Consider the following 16,186-nt stretch of genomic DNA (forward strand, 5'->3'; position numbering starts at 1 on the left):
ACTGCTGGTTTTACATCTATACTGTCCAGTCTCTCCTGGTGGACATACAGCAGCATTGTTTAATCTCATTTGAGTCATTGTTAACCTTAGCCATCTTTTTAGTCTTCTGAGAGCACTGAAACTTCTTTCAGCCTCAGTACATGCGTTTTATCCTCAGATTAAAATTATTATTCTGTGCTTGATGTGCTTCACCTTTGGCCCTGGCTCTTCCCCTCTGACTGCACTAGGACATATTGCTACCTGATAAAATAACACATTGATTCGTGCCATATAAAAAGTGAAACATGTCAATTCACATTCTTTGTCAAATATACACTAATGAATCAATTTACATCAGCAGCCTAACAATTGTCATGATAATAAACGCTAGTTAATCTATAGCACCAAATCATCAGTCAGTCACCTGTGACCTCGCCTCTTCACCTCTGTCTGAGCTACAACATGGCAGAGCTGCCTCTGTCACCTGATAAATAACACTGAGACATTCCAAATACATGCAGTCACACATGTGCTTCAAATACAGTCATGAACCACCAAGTCATCATCCAGTTTCACCTGTGGCCTTGGATCACCATTACTCTCTGAGCTTTGTGTTGGTTCTTCTGTCACCTGACAAATAGCACATACATGACAGTAAGAATAAAATGTGTAGCTGCTTCAGTGTTTCTGTCAATTTTTGCAGATCTTGACTCATCAGTAATGTTTGTAGGGTGAGTGCATTCCTAAAACAATTTGTGCAAACTGCACTACAAGGTGGGATATTTGCAAAATCATGACTACCTCATGATATTTTGTCTCAAAAATGAACCCTATGAATATGTCAGTACGATGAGGATGTAATTATTGTGTCACCAACATTTTAACGTTAGACATATAATTTTAACAGCCTCTGTAAACTAATATCCTGGCTTACTCGAGGCTGCTGTTTTCTCTGACAGTTTGAATCAAAATTAGAAATGCTACTCTGAGACTGAGATAACTAATAGTGCTGCCTGTTGTGCAGTTAGTTTACAAAACACGTTATTCATGGTTACATACAATTTTAGACTGATGTGGGCCAAAGCCTAGCATAGCCTGTAACGTTATTATGACGGACACATTTTATGAGCTAACTTTGCTTTAAGTGACTTACAGGTTTCTTTGAAAAATACTTTCTTATATCCAGGTTCTTCCTTTGTGCTGCTATCCTCTCCTCTCCTCCTCGCAGCGCAGGCTTGCCGCTGCTAAAACTAAACAGAGCTCCCTGAAAGGCACAGCCAATCACATTGGCCATAGTTGTCACATGATGTAGGAGAGAACGTAATTTAACTCTTTCTGCACCGCTGGGTGAATGAGACGTTGACAGATCGGTTTTGTTTTTTTTTTGTTTTTTTTTTCGTTCTATCGGGTTTGTTTTTCTTTACTCGCAGAGATCAAATTATTGGTGGGGACAATTCAATAATCGCTGGATATTGGTGGGGACACGTCCCTTCCGTCCATGCCAAATCGACGCCCTTGGTGCCAGTATCACCATGACTCTTTCTTGTTTGTTCAGAATAACGACTGAGAACATGGCATTTTAGCGCTACCAAAAAGTGATTGTGGCCTATAACTTGTGACAGAAACAATATTTCGGTTTCAAACTTGTTGGATATATTCCAGAAGAGTTACATGTGACATATTATATCTCAAACAGTCCATTAGAACTGCTGAATAACTTGTACAGGAACAATAAAACTGACAATATGCAATTTCCAACCTGCCAAAAAGTGATTGTGGTCTACTATTTCTGCTTCAAACTTGGTGGATGTCATTCAGAAGGGTCATATGTCAAATATTACATCTCAAACAATCCCTCAGAACTGCTAAATAACCATTAAGGGAACAATAAAACTGACAATATGCAATTTTCAACCTGCCAAAAAGTGATTGTGGTCTCTAACTTGTCACTGAAATACTATTTCTGCTTCAAACTTGGCGGATGTCATTCAGAAGGGTCCTATGTGACATATTATATCTCAAACAGTCCCTTAGAACTGCTGGATAACATTTAAAGGAACATTAACATTGATAATATGCCATTTTCAGCCTGCCAAAAAGTGATTGTGGCCTATATCTTGTCACTGAAACAATGACAATACCCAATATGCGCTGGCTGATGTCGGGGTAGCTTGAATACGAGCAATTTTTTTATTTTTTTTGCCGTTGCCCGTGATGCCGCCCCCCACCACGATGCCCCCCAGGGCAACCGCCCGTGTCACCCGTATCAAAACCCGCTACTGCCTGCAGGTATCAGGCTGTTGTTCTCCTTTATCTCATAGTGGACAGAAATTATTTTTTGGAGTGGCACAAAAATTTGTGTGGCATCAAATTTGATGCAGAACAGCTGATTGTTCTGTAAATAGTTTGAAATGTTTATTTTTAAAAAAATGCCTTGGCTGCATTTTTAGGTAAACAGCTGCAAAAATGTTGTTGTTGTTTGGATAACTCAGTTACTTTTTTGAAGAAGTAACTATATAATTAATTGCCCAACATTGGTCATTATATCCTGTATTTTGCAGACACAGAGTTACAGACTCTCTCCCAGACCACAGACTCATAATACAAGTCAGAGCTTTATTTTAAAAAAAAAAAGAAAGTTGTGTTTTCTGAATCAGAGTTTAACTTATTTTTACTTCCAATAGCGTTAACATACTACACAGGCCATGAACAATTTTTAAATTTTCATTGTAAGTGGGCTAAAGCAGTTAATTAAAAGTAGTCTAACATAAATGTAAATGCTGTAATTTGATTATTTTAATAAACCATGTAACTTGGATGGATTCGATGCTGGCATGACCACAGTGCACACGTCTGATGTCGCTCACAGTGGTCCAAGGGATCGCTCAGGGAGTTTGTGCGTTCGCTCAGACACATGAAAAATCAGAGGGAACATTGGTAACGAGTCTTTTAAAAATGCTCTCGTGTATTATAAGGTAAACTCTCCCTTATTCTCATACATTTTACAACCTGCCCTAATATGGGCACACCAAAATAATTAAATTATAGGCAAACAATTAAATTGTGCTTTTCACCACTTAGTAATGAAACCTGTCAGTCAAGCTGACAGATCTGTTTCATTTCCTACTGCAGGATTTCTTCATCATGTATAAAAATTGAGATGCGCTTTTGAAATAGCACCTTTTGTCTTTTTAATTAAATTAGTTACTTAAAGTCAAACAGCTTTACTCTGACAGTGGATTTTTTCAGTAATCATACATCTAAGTAACGATGGATTAATTAAGGACTGATAATGGATTTATTTATTAAATAATTATTCCAACAGTAAAATAAAACCCGAGTCATAGTTTCATCGAACTTTTTTCTGTGTTTCTTTATAAAGTTTATAAACATTAAGGGTTCAGTGTATTATAATTTAAAGCTCAGTGTATGAGGAACTAAAACCTGGTCAATATCATGCGGTAAAGCCACGTTGTAATCGCTGTGATCCTGGGCAGTTTGCAGTTGGCAAAGTGAACATCAGCTAATAAACACCATAAATTAATTAATTAATTAATATTTTATTTTTTAAAAAGTGGTTCCACAATTTTATCTAAAATACAAGAAAGATCTAAAAAAAAAAAAAAAAAACAAATTACAAAGCAGGATCTGAAGACCTTCACTCAGTCTGTCCTTTTCCACATTAAGTGCTGTGAAGAGACTGTGACAGTGACAAAAAACCTTGGATGACAAGTGAAGTCCAGGCTCTGATCAGATCTCATATGAGCTTCAGGCTGAGGGACAGCTCTCTACAACACCAGCAGAGCCAACGTGAGGAGAGCCATCAAACTGGCCAAGGAGGCCTACAGGAGGATAGAAGGCTTTCTTACTGACAACAACCCATGACACGAATCTTGTGTTAACAGCATGTGCTGTTAACCATCAACACCAGTGACAAAGATCATTGGTTTTTAAGTATTTTTAGACTGCCTGTGGCACAACCACCATAACCTTGTGACCCACATGATGAAAGAAGACAAATTAAAGTATGACAATTGTAACCTTTTGAATTATTATATAAAGAGTTTATTTGAGCAAAGATTTGAAAATGAAACCTAAAAAATGTGACAATCGAAAAATCTAAATGAATACTTATTTGAAATTGAGTAAGTATCCAATAAGAGGATGATCATCTTTTAACTTCATAGTGAAGAGTATTTCAAACAGTATTATTTACATCTTCCTTTCATGGCTTATTATTTTTCTTAGATGTGTAACAGGAAATGATTAAATAAAGGGTCTGGTTTTGAAGAATGACCCTTCAGTTCATGCCAGGCCAAAAAGACCATCAAGAAATATTTCATGGTCCAACCACCATCGACTGAACCTTGGTCATTAGGTTACAGTATGATTCATATGCAGAAGAGGAATTTATGGTGATGGTGTAAAATTGCATCGTCATGACATGTGACAGCTATGACACTGCAGTGTGACACCTCAGGCACTGCCTGAGGTTTTAAATGACTATAAAGGAAGTACAACACTTGTGGTCTCTTTAGATATTATTGACCATCAAGTGAATTTATTTTGTAACTGTCATTTGAACACTGCGATTGGGGAGCTTACTCGAGTCCCTGAAACAGAACACTGGACATGTTTCACATGCGTCATGCTGAGTCACTGGTGAGTCATTGTAGAAATTAGAGGAAGTGATGTTTGTGTTTCTTCAGTTCAGTCTCATGTTTCACATCACTTGGTAAAACCATAAAGTCAGCTGACTACAGAGGCGAGCGTGTGGATTTTTTTAAATGATAAATGTGGAACTAAATGTAAATCTGAAGTAACTGAAGTGCAGCTTTAATGCAAAACACATATCACATAACTGTTGGAAGTTACAGACCTTTTCATGCTGAGTCATTCTGTCCTTCCTTGCTGTCACTTGGGATTTTTATTTGTCCAGTAGAGCAGGAAATCTGCTTTCTTCATCTTTTTGATTCTGGGTGGTGCAGGTGGATGTTTTCTCCTCTCTGTGCAGAAACCAGAGAGTCAGGAGCAGAGAGGTCCTTGAAGCTGCAGATCAGACTGTAAAGTTGAATGTTGAGGAGGAAGAAGCAGATGTGTTGTGATGATGTGACGGCATGTTGTCCGAGGTGCTCGCAGTATAAATGTGCGAATAGAAGGAAAGACAAGAGCAGCCTGATGTGAGCAGAGAGGAAGCTGCAGGTCAGCACTGCTGTGTTTTACTACATGTTACTGATCTGATCTTCAGCATTTTCATGAAAACCACAGTGTTCAGTATAAAAATCAGCTTCACAGTTAATGTAGTGTCATTAAATGTGTCGATTCTGTGTTTGGAAGTCTGACTAAGTAGAAATGGAAAGTTTCTTTCTTGTTTCTTTGAAGGAGATGAACTTTGAGCTCTGCTGGTCAGATTTACACCAACATGGATCAAACCCAGTCTGACATAAAGCAGCAGAAAGAAAGACTGACTGGAGGTTTGATGACATTAGGTGTGTCATCAAACCTGTGACACAAACAGCTTTTCTGCAGGTCAGCCAGCAGATGGCAGCGTTCTCTTAAACAAAAGCTGCATTTGAACTTCAAACACTGTTGATGATTGACGTCAGGTTTATAAGACGCAAACAATAAACAAAGTAAAGGATCCATTAATATAAATATAGGTTCTCATTGTCAAGTTTAACCATGTTGCGAAGTAAACAGTGACTCAACATCAAATGGAGGCAAAAAAGAAAACACCACATTAGTGTCTAAAGGTGCTTGAACTTTTTACTTTCACACTCATATTTGCAGACGATTTCACACATTCACATATATCACTGTAACTTTCTACTCACTGCAGTAACAAATACATCCATCCATAATTCTTAAATATAAATATTCTTATAAATAAATATCTGAGGTAATAAAAGAACATGACCCTGAGCTGGCTAACAGCTGCAAACAGATCATTTTAACTGTGAACCAAAGGAGCGACGGTCATGTGACAGAACAGGAATAAAGAAGAGTTGGACACAAATATCCTCTAATTTTAGCTCCGCAACTGCAGCAGAAACCACAGTCAGGAGGATTTCTGTCAGTCTGCACAAAGTTTGTAGCTTTAAATGACAAAAAGTAAAGTAAAGCTGGAGCTCTGTATCAGGATCAAACTGCTTTTTTCAATAAATAACTAGAAACAGAATGAACATCAAGTCCTGACCAGCAGGAAGTTTAAATTACATTTAATAAATTAACTGTGGAATTTAAAATAAAAAAATAAAAAAATATCTGAAGTTTCAATCACCTTATATAAAGGTGCTCACAATGGTGTCATATAAAACTAGCTTTCATAAATAAACACTTTCAGCATCACAATAAGTGACTCTGTTTAAATTACAGCTGCATTAAACATCATTTGCAGCATTAACACAGTGTAGTAAAGTAATCAGCTTATAACCTGTTTTTGTAACTTCTTCTGCGTCTCCAACACAGTTTTCAGATGATGTCATCTTTCCCCCTGAGCTGTGTCACAAATGTTCATGGAAATTTCCTTTAATGTTGTGAAATCCTTCCAGCCCTGCTGTTTGGGAATGATCCAGTCCAGCACAGCAACGAACAGGGAGGATCATTTCCTTTAAAACATTTTCTTTGTGTGAAAATGAGCTCGATGAATAAACTGGACGAGGCTGGAGTCTTCAGCTGGGGTCAAAGTTCAAAGTGTGTTGTTTGCTAAAGCAGAGTAGAAAAGCAGTATAGAAGAACCAGTCCATTTATTCCTTTGAGCAAGGCAGCTAGACTGGTAGTGGTTGTTTTTCTGTCTTATCGTTCTCTGGATGCTTCTGTTGAAAAAAAGCAGAATAAGGAGTCAGTCTGATGACACAAGAAGCAACAACATGTTTGTGTTTGTTTGTTTGTTTCTTACTTTTAGTGTCCGGTGAAAGATGTGTCGAGAGAAATATGCAGTAAATCCAGTGAGAGCCAAAAGTAATAATAAGGTGACGACAACGACGACCACAGCGACCCTGGATCGACCTGCTGATGTAGAAAAGACAAGAAGGTCACCACAAATACTCAAAACCCCAAACAGGGATGATGCAGAGAAGAGTTGGACTGTTTTCTCACCATTTGTTGGAGTCGTGTCCTGAGGATCTGGAGTTTGCAACGGCGTCTCTGTCGTTGAGGTTTTAGCAAAGTTTGAATCTAAATAACAAAACAGTCAAAATCTGTTATTAAAATTAGGCTGAAAGTTTGTATCAGGGGACAAAACAACTTTGAGTTTGGAACCACAAACATCACCAAAACAAATCTTCTCACCGACTACAAGTTCAACAATTGCAGACTTGGCTCGGCTCCTCAGCTTGGGGATGAAGCATCTGTATCTGCCGTTGTCTTCCTCCGACACGTTCAGGATCTTCAGTGAAATGTTCCCGTGTTTCATGGCGTCCATGAACAGCTCCGTCCTCCTGAAGTACGAGGCCATCTTCATGTCGGGGACCTCCTTCCTGTCCCTGTACAGGTGAACGTACTCCACTCGGCTCAGCCGGTCCGACGGGTCGGGCTTCAGGTCGGGTTTGGACCACTCCACCGTCAGACCCTGAACATCGAACATGGGCTCCAGGTGGCACGGCAGGATGACATCATCACCCGGAGCAGCAATGATTGGAAGATTTGAACCAATCACCACAACCTCACCTGGAAACAGATGGAAAATTAAACCTCCTGAACTCCCACAGACCCCTGTAGAGTTACACACCAAAGACCTGGAGAGCATGAACAGCCCCACTGGCCTCTGTGCTGTTACTTAACTCTTTCTTAATATACGCTACAAAATTTCAGACATAACCGGTGTGCAGTTGTTGTCAGTGATGGCTGTTTGTTCTGTTACAGACTGACTGAGCCTCGTATGTGCTGTCTGTGGCCCTGAAATTCTAACATTTTTAAGTTTTACATAAACAACTTGATTTAATTTGACATCTTTTATTTCATTACTATCTGCTTTGTGTTTTCACTGACTCATGTTGATCTTCTGATAATTTACTTGCTGAAACTGATTATTTAACTGCTCCAAATAAAGAAAAATAAGATGAGTTCGGGTTTAATAACCTACTAATTTAATTTATTTATTTAAAAATTGAAACTACAAATCCAGAGTAAACTACAAAACACGCACAAACACCTGATTGGACGAACGAGTTATGTGGGCAGTCAGAGCTCATTCCTGAGTCATGACGGCGGAAAGCTAAGCGAGTTTGTGGAAACACATGTTGTCAGCAGCAGCCTGTGTGCGGGCAGAGTCTGCATCACTCCGGATCAATAAACAGTCTTTTAGTTTCGGCTCACCGGACGTTGTGTTTGTAACTCTGCTCTTTCTCCCCTCTGACAAACACACGGCTCTTATAACCTGCTCGGTGAATCATCTCCATCGTGTCCGTTAAAAATAAAACTCAACTGAGAGCAGTCGCTTCACACAGTCAGAACCTGCCTGACAATCTTCTCATTTTAAAGTAACTTACTGACAGATGTCACCACTGTTAGTGACGGACAACACAGCACAGCTGATAATAGTCAATTCAGCTTTTTCACATCCGCCAGTTTTTGATTAAAATTCAGTGTAATCTGCACTAACATGCAGCTGGAAACATCTGTTTACCTTGTACGGGAGTCCAGACGGACAAAGCCGAGCACAGGAGAAAACTCCAGAGTGAGAAAAAGGAAAAGTCCTTAAAGTAGAAGTTGTTCAGAGACATGATCGATGATTAAAAGTTCCGTTTTCTGAATGAAGCGAGGTTTTTGGAAAGCTGCAGTCCGATCAGTCCCTGCCTGCTTCGCTCTGAACGAATGAATGAGCTGCGAGGCTCACTCGCTCTCTACATATAACAGTCTCCGCCTACGGCGATCTGATTGGTTTAAGCGGTTGTAATTTAGCCCTAGATGGTTATGAAGTCTCACGATGTGATGACGCAGTAAAACCTGTCTGTCGCGCTTTATCGCAACACCGAAATTACTTTGTATTTTGAATCACTTAGAAACTCCGAGGCTCAGCTTCATGAAAATAATCTGCTCTGTCTCACTTTCTGTTCAGTACTGAAGACTCAGTCATGTTATAATGTGTCTCTCTGATAAAAATAAAAACAAGCCAACCTGTCGGGTGAAGTAAGCGACTCTGAACCTTTATAATAGAGAAACATGAAAGTCATGTTAACGCAACAAAAGCGTGCTGTGTCATTAATGATTCAGCAGTATGTAGCACAGCATCCAGAGACTAACTTGGAAATATGACTGTTTAATCAATCCAAATTTCTGTTACATACAGAAGATGACTTTGATCATTTATCTGTGAGATCAAACCTGCAGCAAAGACTCAACACTGTTTAAAATGTTGTGATGGTGTAACATCCTCCACCTGCCAGTATAAATGCTCAGACATGTCAGTACAGAGAACAATGGAAGCTCTGCTGGTTACACTGATGCTGGGAGCACTGCACTCCTCCTTATATGCTATTAGTCAATACAGATATTGTACAGCTTTTACATTACTGCTAATAATAACCATAATCATAGGTATAATAATATATCTGTATTTATAAATGACAGACTAAAGAGGAGTAATGATATATAAATGATGAATTAAGCACATTTTAATTTATGCTTAATAGTGTGGCATTAATATATAAAGTGCTACCATTATTTTTTAAATATCTAAAATAAAATGAGGACTCGTACCTTTGAGTTTCTCTGACATTAATTAAATGGATGAATTCCCAATGACAACATTGATTAGCTCCACAGAAGCTCAAACAATACGAACATGCTGTTTCTGCAGCCGTTTACAGTCTGCAGAAACTTCCTTGACTGGAAGCAGATGACGTGTGCTAGCAACAGCAAAGTTCAATAGGAATAAACACTCACTTTCACTTCCTCTTCCAGCACATGTGTTTAGCACAGACTGGGCGTAGCTCTGCTGAGAACTAATGTCACTGCAGCGGCCTGGACAATCCTGGATTATTATAGTGAAATCAACTTCAGTGGGTTTTTACTGTAACACATGCACTGGTTTTCCTAAACCTTGTCTCTGACATTTGCCTTCTATACAACAATAAGTGATAATAATCAAAAGAAATAAAACTAGCACTGAAACCAATGAAAATGAAATATTTTTAAACAATAAAAACAAAGCTGAAATAAGAAAATTTGCTCTGGAAATAAAAAAACTCTGAAATAAAGAAAACTAATTCAGAAAAAAATAGTTTTATAATAACTTATTATAAGTTTGTCTTGAAGCAGGGCGACAGCGCTCCGTCAGCTGGACTGTAAATCCTGCTTAAGACAACACGAGGCATCAGTTTGTATAAAATAAGTAAATGTGCTTCATCTCTCATCAGTTCAGCAGCTTTTTCTAACAGGAACCTCTCTGATTTAAAACCGACAGACGTGATTTAAAGGAGTCAGTCAGCTTACATCTGAAACCATTAAGTCAAAGTATGGTTTACTGGAGGTTTGACAAAAAGCCTCATAACTTATGATGAAAGTATGATTTTTATAAGTGTGGCACGTATTATCATCACAAAGAACGCTCTGTATAATGATTTAAAATTTTATGTCTCATTTGACCTCTGACCTCTCCTTCAAGGTTAATAGACTGATCTGAAGGTCCCTTCAGTATTTAATGTTGAATAATCTTACATTTTTAGAGCACTTTAAAAATACTGTCATTAAAAAAAGTGCAGTTCATCGCTCCTCTTAAATCACGTGACAATCTGAGCTCAGACGAACTTACTGAGATCAGCAGCAGCCTGTCAGAGGCTGAGGATTAGTAAATATGTGGACTAATGACTCAGCTCTGTGGCCTCGTAGCCCACAGGTTCTAACTTGTTAATGACGCAGAGAATGATGGTCAGATTATGAAGTATGAATATTTCTAGATTACATTTTTAAATCTCCTGACACTCTGGTTCATGGTTTGAGAAAAATAAATATGTACTTTCACGTCCTGTTTTACCTGAAAACATAACAGCTCTATGATGATTTAAATATATTTGATCAAACGTGAAAATGGGAAAAACATGTAATTTATTCTATGACCATGTAAAACCATTACAGCTGTTGAACTCTGTCCTCACTGTATCAGAACAAATCCTTATAACTATCATCCATAATGATCAGTATTAATTAAGCATTAACAGTTAGAACACAAAACAAAAATTCCAGCTCAGGTGGATCACATGAGCTCTGCTTTCATTTCAGTCTTACTGCCCACCAAAGTGTTTCTAACTACAAGTCAGATTTTATCTTCATGCAACAGTTTAATCTGAACACTTCAACCACTTTAGTTTCCTCACATCCAGTTTAGAATAACTGATGAACCCAATAAGCACATCTTCAGAGAGGAAGCTGGAGAACACACAAACTCCACACAGAAAGAGCCCAGCTGGGATTTTAACCAGCAACCTTTTTGCTGTGAGGCAACAAACTAACCACTAAATCAACATATGGACCATCATGGTGACTATTTTCTGGTTTTACTGTCCAGTAAAGAACACTTGGGAGGAAAGAAACAACGATAAAATCAGCTGTGTTTTATATTTTGTTTTATTTAAATTAATAATACATATGATTTGATTTTCAGTTAATGTTTTCACTTTACTCAGCTGAATACACCTGCAGTGCATTTAAATATCCCTGAAACAACAAATGTACAAAAACTACAGACACAGAACCTTCATTCAGTGCAACAACAAACAGGCATTAATAAACAATATACAACAATGACAATGAAACACAAGTGATGCAATGACATCACTGATGGCACAACAAAGTTTATACAGACGAGCACAAGAAAGTGAATGATGAGTCAGTCTGATTGCACAAACAGCAACAACATACTTACTCTTACTTTTAGTTTCTGATGAAGGCAGTGAAAGAAATATGCAGGAAAACCAGCGACAGCTGAAACAGATGGTAAGATAATGACGACCACAGAGACCCTGCATCGATCTGCTGATGTAGAAAAGACAAGAAAGTCACCACAAACACACAAAACCCCAAAAAGAAATGATGCAGAGAAAAGTTGGACTGTTTTCTCAACTTAATTCCTTCTTTATAAAAAGGTAACATTTGACCTACTTTCATCGGCTGATTCTGACCAATCGTAAGAGTCGATTTCACACAGGTTGACCAAAAATTCTCTGCTGAGCGACCTCTGAACCGAGAACAAACTTAACTTTATACTGCTGTGGATGCTCTATCTTATAAGACTGACATGATGTTTGAATCTGTAGTTTTGGTCATAGTGAACCTTAATAAAAAAGGGAAAAAAATTTTGCCCTGAAATCGAAAATTTTTCTAACATTTATTTTAGCAGTATAAATGTATTCTTTATGGCAGCTCAGTAAAGTGAGGGTGAAGTCACTTTTTGCAGCAAATAAGGTTTTCTGCTGAAAGTGGAACAAACAGGCAGAGTCAGAGCTGGAAACTGCTCCGGTTTCAGTTTCTCCTTGAGGGCACAGAGGAGGCTTTTACTGAGGTATTTTAAAGAGTTTACAGCACAGTGTGCAGCTCTCTCTCTCTCTCTGCTGATGAGAGTGAATGGAGCTCACCCACCTGTCTCTGTCTTTCTTACTTTCTCACATCTTTCTGCCATTCAAAGCAGGTATTTATATATTATTTATATATTTACATAATATCTGATTGATTATTTGATTTCACTTTGGATTCCAGTGTTAAAGTGATTGTCTAATCCACATTGTTCTTTACAATCCACAGCACTAACAATAATGGCCTCTGCATTTCTATCTTTCTATCTAACATTCTCACTCTGATGGATGCATCAGGGTTAGATTTTGCCAAAGGATATTTGGTGGATTTAAGGAGCCAAGGATCAACTCACCAACCTTTCATTTGGTAGAGGACCTGCTCTACAGCCACCTCACATGGAGAACACAGAGGAACTTGGAATTTGAATATCCAGGAAAGGTCATAGTTTTGCATTACTCATCTTCACATTTTGTTTGCTGCTCTCGGTTCTTAAACTTGAGTGTTTTAAAGTAAAGTGAACATATTTAGTGGCAACAAACCTGCTGTAATTGGAAATGGCATCTCCATTTTTATATCATCAAAAATGAAAAACACTGACACATTAAAACATGACAACATCACCTGGATCAATACTGTGAGATTATTACACTGTCGTATGTTACATTATACCTCTAATCAAAGAATTGTTGAATCATTATACGGCTGATTAAAGATTGTGAAATCATTATGTAGTTTTAGGTTGCATTATACTCCTGATTTAGAAAAAGGTGAAGATTATTAGATTTATTAGACTGATTTGTATTACATTGGACTGCTAATTTGCTGTGAATGAATTACACTGTTTTATGGTACTTCATACTGCTGATTTATAAAGAGAATACTGTTTGCAGGGAATCATGGCCTTGCTTTTCTGATTGTAGAAAGAACAGAGCGTACTGCACGGGAGCTTCTCCCCCACATTAGCCAGGAGCAGAAAAACAGGGAGCCCAGGTCAGATAGAAAGAATGTGGATGTTTAGGTTTATGACGAGGTGGGAGCCACCAGAGGCTATAGGAGTTTGAGTAACGGTCCAACATTTTGAGATCTGCTGTGACCCTCTTTGTGCACATCTCCCATCTGGATGATTGTATTGCTCATGGTATTTGTATGGAATAATAAGAGTGTATTGATTAAAGTGATTGTTGATTGAGTATTTAAACACCGAGTGTTGTTCTTCCTTCAGCTCCAAGATGAAAGAATTGGGGTATTTAACATTACCTACAGTCGACTGTAGTAAAGTCCACAGTGGAACCATGAAAAAAGGCCTGAAATCTATGATGTCATCTTGTTAACAGTCTGTGGGGATCCAGATTTTCTTCTTCCTCATCTTCACATTCAGGCTGCTGACAAAAATATAACTGTTACATCTCAACACAGACATGCAGCTCAATGTAAATTTACACTTTGACTACAAGTCGACATGACAAATTTAGTTCACTAACTATGATACTGACCAGCTACTAATGTCAGCTGGTGGCTGACAGCAAAATCTACACCAACAGAAATCTACTAGGTTTTGGAGAGCGAGGGGAATCCTGAGCAACACTTAAATATCTCTAAAAACTATTGAAAACTAGTTTTTTTTCTATTTATTCTGAACACTAAAGTCTGGTCGTCCTCGAACGAGATGTTTGCACCTAAACATCTCACTGTTTGACTGGAGCAGGAGAGGACAGAAAAATAAAGACTGATTTTCTTTTTACTCTTAAAAATTAGAAAAAATAAATCATCTATCTATCTATCTATCTATCTATCTCAACAACAGTCGTCAGGCGCTTTATTGTAAAGCAACGACCCAGATAAACAGTTCTGTCTGAAACTGATCATGAACTCATGATCTCAGGTCAGGCGATAACTCTCAGTGGATCTATCGCTGGGAGTGTCAGTTGTTTCTTCTGCAGGGAGAACCATGTAAACAAACACAGACAACACTTTTATGATGGGTGTTGGTTGTTGAGATCTGTGACCCAGATTCATTGTTTGCTTTGTTTCCAGCAGCACTTTTATGATTCCTTCTGACTTATTACTGAAACACACTTATGTGGATTTACACATTCTACTCCAGCTGTTGTGTAACACGTGAACTGTTCTGCAGATAAAGTGAACCCTGCTGTCTCGTGCACTGACATTACCGCCACACAGGAAGTGAAACCTCGTACTTTCAGAGGGAAGGACATAAAAACTCACTCAGATACTCACAGTTCTCTCTTTGATCGCAGGCTTTCCTTATTTCCTTGATGACATTATCATTGTTTATAAATAGGAGTAACCTGGTGATGTAATGGAAGTTTCAGGGCGGTGTTTGCATGCTTTCATACTATCACTCTCACTATCACAGGAAGCCAATCTCAGTCTCATAAATGACTTTATTTGGATTGTTATTGCCTGCTGTTATCTCGGAGGGCGGTGCTATCCTACCCTGGATCACCACCAAGTCATTGGTTCAGGTATGTGGATGACACCTGGGTGACAATCAAATCTCAGGACGTACCACAATTCACGGATCACAGCAACTAGCTGGACGAACACATCAGATACACCAGGGAGGATATGAAGGCAGGTTGGCCTTCTTACACTGTGAGATTTCCATCAATAATGGGAACATTTAAAAGCTGATGTGCCAGGTTTCCCCAAAATTATAAAGCGTTTACAAGAAACCTGCAGTCAGCTGAGAACGAAGAAGTCAGTTGGATGAGTGACGAAATGTTTCTCACACTGAAAACTTTCAGATGAACAAAATCAACGTTTCGGGATCCTCTCACTTTTCTATTCAACGTTCAAGACTCAAACAGACACATTTTATTGTAACGTTTCACTTGAATAACAAAAGAGAGACAGAAAGTTTCGTCATATTCCTGATTCTTTTTTCAGGCTCGGTCCGATCAGAGCTGTGCTTCGGGAACAGCAGTTGCTAAACATCACGATTCACTCAGAAATATAACATTATTAATCTTTAAAATAGAAAAGCAACTCTGGCTAAAATCTGCATAGTCATCGTTTCACCCACTCACCTCCTCCACCCGCAGTGTGTCACATACATGTCAGTATTGTGTACAGAGAAAAAAGGAAGCTCTGCTCATTAACTGATTTTTATACATTTACAATAAACATCAGGGCTCGTTCCTCTGCGTTTCTGTGCCGTGAATCAAACACACGATGTCCCCACGACAACAATACACAGTAACGAACGAACTTCTGCGACTGTCAGAACTCTTTTACTCAAGCTGCAAACACACGCTCGAGTAATCGCAGATGACCATGACATTACTGCAGACACATTAAGGTCACGTGTAACAAAACTATTTGCAATCCGTGTATTTTAACGTAATTTACTGACCTTTTCTTTGGACGCTTCGACGCGGAGATCCATTCTCAAAGAGCAACCAGGAAGTAAACAGCTCTGGTCATGTGACACATAAATCTCCCCGTATTATAATATTAAAGTATTTACTGAAAAATGCTTTAAAAATCACTCAGCAACATTTTAAAATTTCATACATAAAACGATTGTTTACTATTACTTTTGTGGGTTTAAATGAGTTAAACACAAAGTGTAAAGAAATAAATATTGACGATTACTGTCGTATAGCCGAGAGACAGAGAGTGAGCTCTATCGACTTATATCAGCAAGACAGAGAGAGAGAGAGAGAGCCCCTGG

General features: G+C 38.4%; 1 protein-coding gene across 6 annotated transcripts; it reads right to left on the reverse strand.

Annotated features, from left to right (window-relative positions):
- Positions 1–5,727: 5,727 nt before the first annotated feature.
- Positions 5,728–16,116, reverse strand: LOC120439472 (CD276 antigen-like). 6 transcript variants are annotated; one of them, XM_039610496.1, is made up of 7 exons: positions 15,866–16,115; positions 13,747–13,868; positions 11,849–11,949; positions 7,270–7,647; positions 7,078–7,155; positions 6,878–6,990; positions 5,728–6,794 (listed from the first exon to the last, which is right to left on the reverse strand). In XM_039610496.1, the coding sequence occupies exons 3-7, from the start codon at positions 11,943–11,945 to the stop codon at positions 6,747–6,749; spliced, it is 714 nt and encodes a 237-aa protein (XP_039466430.1). In that variant the 5' UTR covers positions 11,946–11,949; positions 13,747–13,868; positions 15,866–16,115; the 3' UTR covers positions 5,728–6,746. The 6 variants fall into 6 exon arrangements, with proteins under 6 accessions (XP_039466430.1, XP_039466429.1, XP_039466432.1 ...); XM_039610495.1 differs by having other exon boundaries at positions 11,849–11,952; XM_039610498.1 differs by having other exon boundaries at positions 13,747–13,871.
- Between the last annotated feature and the right edge of the window lie 70 nt (positions 16,117–16,186).

Source organism: Oreochromis aureus, linkage group 3, assembly GCF_013358895.1.
Source record: "Oreochromis aureus strain Israel breed Guangdong linkage group 3, ZZ_aureus, whole genome shotgun sequence".
NCBI classification, from domain to species: domain Eukaryota; kingdom Metazoa; phylum Chordata; class Actinopteri; order Cichliformes; family Cichlidae; genus Oreochromis; species Oreochromis aureus.